Here is an 8,921-nt window from a genome sequence, read left to right as displayed (position 1 = left end):
TCACCGTGGTCTGGCCGCCACCTCCTGGAGGAAGGAGGCCTGCCTGGTGGCGAATTCGCGGATGCCGGGATCTGGGTCATTTTTGAGATCCTCAAAAGCTCCAGGAGAGGGACAAGTCAGAGGTGCACCCCACTCAGGTCCTGTCTGCCCAAGCCCTGCCCTCACTCCCACCTGGGGTGGGGGAGGCAGGTCGGTGTTCTCGGCTTTCCAGGCCTGGGAGCTTCCCTCCCCAGCTCCGCCCATTCCTGGGCTTTGGGGAGCCCATCACAGCCTTGCTATATTCTAGCCTCAGGTACCCACCCACTGCAGGTGCGGATGGAGGTGTGGACGGGGCGGACTTACTGCAGAACAGCAGTTTAGTGTCCACATCATTGACCATCTGGGACACGGCCTGGAGGTGGTAGCAGATGGTATAACCTGCGTGACAGATGGAGGAGGCCAGGGGAAGGGGGGTGGGGGCTTAGACCCACTCCTGCCACCCCAATCCGGAGGCCCCCTCACCCGCCACCTTTCCTCTCTTGCCAGTGGACCCCAAGCTCCGGCTGGAGTGGCGCGGCGGGCGAGGGCGGGAGAGGGTCAGGGTTCTCCCAGGCGGGCCTGGAGGTCCCTGAGCCTGGCCGGCCTGCTCACCTATGAAGAGGGCTGCCCAGGTCTTGAGGTGGTGGTGGCGGCTGTGCAGGTAACTGAGGGCCTGTGCCAAGTGGATGCTGAATCCCTCCTGGCTGTGGCTCATCTGGGGAGCACGCCTGTCACTCACTGGGGCCGGAGGGTGGCTCCGCGCAGACCACAGACCAGAGCCCCCGCCCCGCCCTGCCCCCCTAGTCCTGCCTCCCCTCCCCCGCCGCGCCCCTCACCAGGCAGGTCCAGAGGAAGTGGCGCGCGCTGAGTCCCCGCTCCCAAGCCAGCGTGCAGAAGAGGGTGTGGCGCAGCCGCCAGCGGAGCAGCACGGAGCAGCGGTAGAAGGCGAACTTGGCCTGCTGCGGGGTCAGCAGGGGCGGGGTCAGCAGGGGCGGGGTCAGCAGGGGCGGGGTCAGCAGGGGCGGGGTCAGCAGGGGCGGGGTCAGCAGGGGCGGGGTCAGCAGGGGCGGGGTCAGCAGGGGCGGGGTCAGCAGGGGCGGGGTCAGCAGGGGCGGGGTCAGCAGGGGCGGGGTCAGCAGGGGCGGGGTCAGCAGGGGCGGGGTCAGCAGGGGCGGGGTCACCCACCACCGGGGGCTCTGAGCTGAGGAAGCGCGCAGCGCTGGGGCGGCCCCTCCTGGGTCCCTGGCCCTCCTGCTGGCCTTTTCCTCTCTGTCTGCACCCTTAACCCATCCCCGCCTCCCTGGCTGCTGCACCCCGGCCGGCTGGACTGAAGGCAGCTCTGGGTCCCCACTTGTGTGGGAACTGGCCACTTAACTGTCTGTCTTCCTGACAGCCAGGAGCCCAGGGAAGGCCAAGCTGTGTCTTAATGGCCTAGACACAGCACCGGCTGGCACACAATAGGGCTCAGGCCACATTTCAACAAGTTCAACGAACAACCTGAGCCCCCATCATATGCCAGTCACGGGGGATGCAGCAGTGAGCAGGACAGACTGGGTCCTGCCCGCACAGACGGCACAGCCACACATGTGCATGCGAGTACGTGTGTGCGTGTGTGTGCGCGCACATGGGCAGGGGCAAGGAAACCAGCAAGGGGCCAAACACACCACCCCAGGGAGCACCCCCTTGCTCTCAGGCAGCCCTGCTGCTGCCAGCAGATCCCCAGCCTCCTGGCCGCCTTTGGGTCCGTCGGTAGGCACTGACCGTGACGACGGCTGGACAGCTGTCCTTCAGGTGCAGAAGCAGTGGCACCATGCTCTGGTGCACCTGGGTTCGAAGCCCACTTAGCTCTTGGCCTGTCATTGTCGCCACCAGGTCCCCGAACAGTGCCATAGCTGCCGCCCGGATTCCCTCCCGCTCCTGCAAGGCAGGGGCTCAGAGCCACAGACAAACATGCCTGGGGGTCCCGGTCCCACCCAGCTTGGGACCCTCCACTCCTTGGTGGGGGTGGGACTTGGCCCTCTCAGCAGGACCCTTTCACCTGGGCTTAGGGCTCCCAGGACAGGGCTGTGCCTCCCGCCAGACAGGGCTCGCACGAGAGGGTTACAAGCCGTCCTCAAGGACCTAAAATCATCTGCCTCATGCTCACAATCACATCCTGACAAGCAAGTTGCAGTTATGAATGCAGCTGGGGCGCGGGACTTATCCCTCTAATCTCCCAGTGAAGGAAAATCTGTCATTGCAAACGAGCTGACAGTCAGGAAGCTAAGGTGGGGTTGGAGAGGCTGACAGTTGGCTCTAGTTCAGCAACACGAGGAAGGGCTAGCGCCACCTAGTGACCACCAGGCCAGCCCACCTGCCCCGGGTACATAACCAGGTGGGGCCTCCATCTCCCGGCTGCACTAGTTGGACAGCAGCCTGGGGGCCTCCCCACCTTCGAGGAAGGGAGCAAGGGAGGCACAGGAGGGGCACGAGTAGGGGGCCCCTGGCCTCCCCGCCCCCGTGCTCACGTCATCAAAGAAGGAGCGGGCGTTGATGGCGATGCCCAGGCTCTGCACCCTTGTGCCCTGGGCACCCAAGCGATGCAGCACGTCTGACACGGTGCCCATGACGCGCACCACCACCGGCTCGCTGCTCTGGAAGAAGCCGTCGAGGAAGGGCGGCAGCTGTCCGCGGAGCAGGCTTCCCTGGGGGACGTGGGGGCCCATGAGCACAGAGGCCAGGAACGGCTGTCCCTATGCCCTCCACACCCCCAGCCCTGCCAGGTGGACCCAGAGCAAACTCGGGCTCTGCCCCTTCCCAGACCCCTGTCTCAGCCAGGGCACCTGCACTGCCCCACACTCTGCTGGGAGCCCGCCCTGGCTCTGCCAGGGGGACTGTGCTCCTGGCCCTGGTCTGTCCCCCAGGAGCTGCAGGCCATGGACGGGCTCTCCCTCTCTGAGCCACCTGGGGTTCTCCTGGGGTTAAGGGAGCATGGACACCTTGCTAGTGGGCTCCCAGGTCCTTCCCTTTCCTGTCTGCATGCTGGCCAAGGGCCCCTCATCAAGTCCTGGGGGCAACCCTTCCCTTCCTCTGCCCCACTCTGCCTTTGCCCCCATTCCTGGCCTCTTTACGGGTCAGAGGGGGCCTGGGGGGCTGGACCGGACAAGGTTGGTCAGGTGTGCACACACTGAAGTCACTGATTTCTCACACTGTGGGGAGCTGGGTGCACCAGTAGTGGCTCCAGATCATCTTTGTTGCAATGACCATTTCCCATTTTTATATTACGTTACAAAGAACAAAGCTAAGTTCATTTTCAGCCTATTTTTTCTGCTCCCGTTGTGTGCCATGCGCTTGTGAGTTGTCTTGATAAACTGTCAGAAAGTGACATGTCAACAAATGGATGTCCCCTGCCATCAGGCCCCTTATCAGTGACTTGGGTGCAAACCAGGGTGACTTTAGGCAACTTTGTTGGCTTCCTGAACTCTGTTTGGTTTCACAGTATTAAATTCATTTTCGGTAAGTGACGTGACAGCAACAAGCATTCTCTGAGCACCACTGGGAGCCAGGTCCGGCAGTGTGCTGGGCATGACCCAAAGTTAGACACACATGACACGGCGTGTGTCAGTAGGTGATGAGTGATATGATAGAGAAGGGTGGGGGTGGGACAGGCCTGCTGGAGGTGGCAGCAGAAGTGGTGGTTATAAAGCTTTAATTTTAAGTAAGTTGGATCAGAGTGTGTGTCACTGAGAAGGTAATAGCTGAGCAAATTCTTAGAAAGTGGTGCTGGAAGAGCATTCCAGCAGAGGGAACAGCAAGTGCAAAGGCCCTGAGGCAGGAGCATGCCTGGGTACCCGTGGGATTTGTTGATCTGTTGAATGACCTTAAGGTTTGGGACTGGAGCAACTAGATGGGTGGAGCCCACATCAACTGAGATGGGGTCTGCAGGAGGAGCCTGTTTGAGGGAGGGGTCTGTTGTGCACATGTGGAGTTTGAGATGCTGCTAGAATCCAGGCAGTCAGAGTTGAGGCTGGAGTTCAGGTCCATGTTTGGGAGAGGTTTGGGAGCAAATGGCCAATAGATGTTCTTAAAGATTGGAGGAGACCACCAAGGGAGCAAGTGTGGACCAAGAAGAGAAAGGGGGAAGGGGTCCAAGAACAGAAGGGAAAACCAGTGAAGGTGATAAGGCACCAACCTCCACGTGGGAGGAAAATCAAGTGGGGCCCAGTGGGTGGAGAGGTCACCCAGTCACGTGCAGGACGTGGAAGGACGGACAGATGGGTGGGCGGACAGGTGGATGGACAGGTCAATGCAGAAGTGCTGTCCAGTTTCCCCTATTAGGTACCTACTATGTGTGAAGGGCTTCGCAGGCCTGACCCCCCCGGGGCTTTCCTCGTAGCCACGTGGAGACCTACAAGGGGACGCGGACCGACTGAAGTGGGATGACAGGCGAAAGGCTTTGGAGTCTCTGTGGAACCTGCCCCTTCTGCGGCCTTCCTACAGTCAGACCCCCTCTTTCACAAGCCCTGAACACCCTTGCGTTCACAGCAGCCCCTCCCTCCCATCAGTTGAGACAGGGTCTGGGCATCTCACCCTCTCCTTGAGGTGTCAACATGGGCCTGGGGTGAGTGGGGGAGGTCAAGGCTGTGCACGGCTGGAAAATAGCTCTCTCCCACTTGGCATGTTTACTGTATGGCATCCACCGCTGGCAGGGCCCACGGGGGCGCCAGAGGTGAAAGGCTGCCGCACGGGCCAGCGGGTGGCTAGGGAGGGCCCCTGCCCCGGGCACACAGCTCAGCACGCAGGAGTTGCCTGCAAGATGAGGCAGGCATCGTCATCACTCCCGTTTTACAGAAATGAGCCCTGACGCCCAGAGAGCTGAAGAAAGGACAGCTGAGAGCGTGGCAGGGAGGCTGGCACGCACCTGCAGGGAGGCTGGCATGCACCTGCCGCAGCTCCTGGGCTTCTGCACGTTGCCTGGCTCCCCAGTGGCCGCAGTGGGGGGGGTGTTTCTGGGACCTGGCCTGGGGGGCTGCAGATGGGACGGCTGGGTCCCCCAGCGGCAGCATTGCAGGCTCCCCTCTAGCTGTTTGGGAGGGCTCTAGCAATTCATTACGGGATGCAGGTTGCCACCATGATGGCTACAACTGGGAGGGAGTGGGACTTATCCATAAGATTCCCAGCAGAGGCTCCCCTCTGAGGGCCAGCTTTGGGGTGCCAACCGGTGGGCTCCTCCCAGGCGCCTGTGGGTCTGCAGGAGCGTTCGTCTCTCCCCTGGGTGTGGAGGAGCATTGTCCTCCTGGAATAGACACCGCACCCCTCCCACAGCCCCACCCAGTGGGCCATCCCAGCTCCATTCTACAGGTGAGGAAACTGAGCCCCAGAGAGGTGAAGTCATGTGTCCCCAGCCCCACTGCCGGAGGGGACAGAGCCAGGATCCCAATCCAGCAGGCCTTGTCTACACCCTGTATCTGGCTGGTCTGGTGGTGGTGTGGGCTGCACCTGCCACAGCCTTCCTCACACTCTTACCTTCTCTGGGTGGAAGAGGATGTTTCCCAGGCCCTGCAGGCTCAGCACGCGGACCTCGGGGCTGGGGTCTCTGAGGCTTCGGGCCAGCACGGTCAGGGCGGCCTGCTTAGGGAGCACCTCCAGCAGGGCAGGGCTGTAGAGGAACTGGGCGCCCCCGAGCCGGCGGGTCAGGCCCTGGCACCCTCTGTAGGGAGCCTACAGCTATGTCTGGGAGCTGCGTCTCGGCCTAGGGCCTGGTGGGTGTTTTGGGGAGGGTTGCTGACCTGCACCCTCTGGGTATCTTGGTTAACAAGTATTTCAAACCCAACTCCAAGCTAGTTTGATCCTTCAGTGTACAGCTGCAGAAACTGAGGCTGAGAGGGGGAAAGGGTCTGGCCTGAGGTCACACAGCAAGGCTGGGAACAACACACATCAGCAGCCTGGCTCATGGGGCACCTGGGGGCGATGCCCCGTAGAGGGGGCCAGACATTCCTACGGTGGGGTGGGGTGGGGTGGGGTGGGGAGGGGGGCGGCACCAGGCTTTGATCTGGGTTTCTTTCTACTGGTGTCTGGTGTGGAAACGACCATGCCCCAACTCTGGCCCGCCCCGACCCCAGCTCACCGCTGCAAGGCCTGGCACACCCAACGCCTGACTGATGCTGGCCACTGCCATTTCAGCGTCACAGCTCCAGGGATGGGACCCTGAGTCGTCAGGGTAGGAGGGGTAGAAAGGCAGGCCCCCCCCCCCCCGCAGGCTGCAGGCTGAGGGGGACTTGAGAGGGGGGACCCAGCCAGGAGCCCTGAGGGGCTAGGAGTGGGAAGGAGGGGCAGCAGGGACCTGTCTGGGCGGGTGAGGTCTGGGTATGGGTCCCGATAGGGACCGCGGCAGCTGGACGAGGTGTTGAGGCTGTCTCTGAGGGGCTCCCCCTCCCCACCTGGGCCCCCACCTCGGTGAGGATGAGGATGGCTGCCTTCCGCTCCCGCTCCTCCTGGCTCTGCAGGTTGGGCAGCAGTTGGACGGTCACTGCCTTGATTTGCCTGCAGCGGCTCTGCACCATGGCCCTGGGGCACAGGGCAAAGGCGTGGCAGGGTCTGGGCGTCGGGGTACAGACCCGTGTCCACCCTCCCGCTACCACCCAGCCCAGCGGGGGGCGGCCAGAGGTGTCCCTGAGCTCGGGCGAGCATGCCTCTCTTTGACCGTGTTCCTGCTCCCTCAGCACCCACGGGCTGCCCCCTAGGTGCCAGGCCTGGGCTGAACGTGGGATAGACAGAGAAGCAGAGTTGGCCCTTGTCCCCTAGGAGGAGGGGGCCTGGGGGAGGATGCCTGCATCCACAGGCTCCACGTGTGTGTGAGACAGGGGGCGGGGCGCACTTCAGTGCCCTGGAGCCCCGTGTGTCCCCGTGTGAATCCATGGGGCTGTGATCACAGGCAGGCCGTGGGGTCCCTGCATCCCCCAGCCCAGCCCGGCCCCGCCCCTACCTGGCCAGGAGGCCCACGCCCTGTGGGTAGGTGTGGATGGTGGTGAAGAGCGCCCAGGCGCCCTGCAGTTCCAGGTGGGCGAAGTCCTGCCAGTGCCCGGTGGTGGACAGCAGGCTCTTCAGCACCTCCAGCGACGTGCTGTGTCAGAGCAGAGGGGTCATCAGCCAGCCCCGCGCCTAGGGAGGGTGCCCAGCTACCAAGGGTGAAAAGGTGCCTTGAGGCTCCTGTCTTGGCTCAGCGCCCTGCAGCACCGAGGCCTCCCTGGCGTGGAGGATGGGCAGGGCCCGTGCTGAGTGCCGGGGCTGCATGAGCCCACCAGACCCAGGCCAGCGCCCCTGGGTCAGCTGCTGGGGTGAGAGACTGGGGTGGGGTGCCTTCTGAGGGGGTGGTCCTGGGGGGAGGCTCGAGACAGGTCTGGCGTGTGGTCAGCATGAGGTGCCTCTGGAGCATCTTAGAGGACACAGTTGTGCTCAGAGCTGGCTTCCCAGGGCCGGAGCTGAGGGCACAGGGCTGGAGAGAGACTGGCGGTTTCCCGTCACAGGGCGGAGAGGGTCCTGGCTGAGCCGGGATGGATGGTGCCGTTTAAATGTGGGGTTGTGGGGTTAAGAATGGAGCGGGGGAGGACGGCTGGGGGTGGGACATCCTGGGAGCCCGGAGGAGGGTCCATTTGCAACTCCTGAGGACACGGGAAACCAGGTTCCACCAGCCTCATGCTCGCATGTACTTGAGACAGAACACCAGACTTGGAGCACGGCAAGGCTGCGTGCTGCCAGCACCCTGTCCCGGTCACACAGCCTGGCCAGGGCAGCAGAAGCGGAGTCCAGCCAGGCTCCCAGCTCCAAGCTTGCACAGCAGTGTCGAACCTCAGGCTCGGGGCTGCCCCTGGCCCTGCAGGCAGCACACAGGTAGGGGGCCCGGAGAAAGCTCGGGTGGCCTGTCTCCCTGCCCGGCTGCCCCACATCTGGTGACATCGCCCAGCTGTGTGTGCGTGCTCCTGGATCAACGCTGTCAGCTTGAGCCGGGCACGACTCTGATCAGACCTGCAAAAGTCTCGAATGAAATGCCACTCCGGGAAAGTCCCCAGTGGCGCTGACTCAAATGTCAGTTGGGCTGTCACCTTGCCCTCGGCTGTGCCATTGAAAATAGGCTGCGTTTTTCAGGTCACTGATCTCAGCCAGAGTGACGACAGTTTCCAGAGAAGGGGACTCCGGGCGCAGTGGCATTTTGTGTGTCCTGTGGCGACTCTCAGGAACTTCTGGTCCTGGGGCACCTCGGGCATCATCTTTCACGGTCGCTGTGTCCCTGCAGCCACACTGGGGCTTCTGGGACCATGTCGTTTGGCTGATTTGGGTGTTCTTGGGATTCCTTTGCCGACTCTCGGGGTGAATAACACTGTGGGGCCCTAAAACCCAAGACCACCCTCATCCCAGGACCCTCCGCAATGCAATGAAATCCACACAGCCCTGCGACTGACAGAAGATGGAGCCCCTCGGGTCTGACCCTGGTTGTTTTTGTGCAGGACTCTCTACCCCTCCTTCTGCAGCCTCACCCCAGAGATGCCTAGGGCAGAGCGAGGAGGAAGATGAGACAAGGGCAGGAGGGCAGGATGCAGATGCGTGGGGAACCTGTGGGTCTGCGCGGAGCTGGGGCTTCCTGTGCATCCGTGCTACAGGCATGTACAGCCGTTGTCCCCTAAGCGATGAGGAAATGGGGCACAGTTCTTTCCTTTCCACCTGAAGCCGAAACCCCAGGAGTTCCCCCATCAGATGTGAGCTATAGGAACCCCTGTGTCGCCCCCTCTGTCTCTCCCCAGCACCAACTGGGTCCTGTCATTCCCTCTGCCCAGAGCCCTCTGTGGCTCCCCACTGCTCTGGGTGTGAGGCTTGGAGTCACCTCCTTGCTGTTCCTTCCCTTCTGGGATCCCCAGGCCTGGAAGGCT

At 62.6% G+C, this 8,921-nt stretch overlaps 1 protein-coding gene across 1 annotated transcript in view; it reads right to left on the bottom strand.

Annotated features, from left to right (window-relative positions):
* The window catches only part of LOC105095127 (maestro heat-like repeat family member 5), a 53,482-nt gene continuing 44,561 nt past the window's right edge, over window positions 1–8,921 (bottom strand). The window contains exons 22-30 of the mRNA XM_064476651.1: window positions 6,983–7,120; window positions 6,450–6,564; window positions 5,524–5,667; window positions 2,526–2,702; window positions 1,780–1,935; window positions 855–977; window positions 631–733; window positions 343–417; window positions 1–98 (exon numbers count right to left, since the gene is read on the bottom strand). Coding sequence (XP_064332721.1) covers window positions 1–98; window positions 343–417; window positions 631–733; window positions 855–977; window positions 1,780–1,935; window positions 2,526–2,702; window positions 5,524–5,667; window positions 6,450–6,564; window positions 6,983–7,120 — 1,129 coding nt within the window. The remainder of the gene's footprint in view (window positions 99–342; window positions 418–630; window positions 734–854; window positions 978–1,779; window positions 1,936–2,525; window positions 2,703–5,523; window positions 5,668–6,449; window positions 6,565–6,982; window positions 7,121–8,921) is intronic.

The sequence above is a fragment of the Camelus dromedarius genome, chromosome 20, assembly GCF_036321535.1.
Source record: "Camelus dromedarius isolate mCamDro1 chromosome 20, mCamDro1.pat, whole genome shotgun sequence".
Classification (NCBI taxonomy): domain Eukaryota; kingdom Metazoa; phylum Chordata; class Mammalia; order Artiodactyla; family Camelidae; genus Camelus; species Camelus dromedarius.
This window is presented reverse-complemented; position numbering and strand designations above follow the sequence as displayed.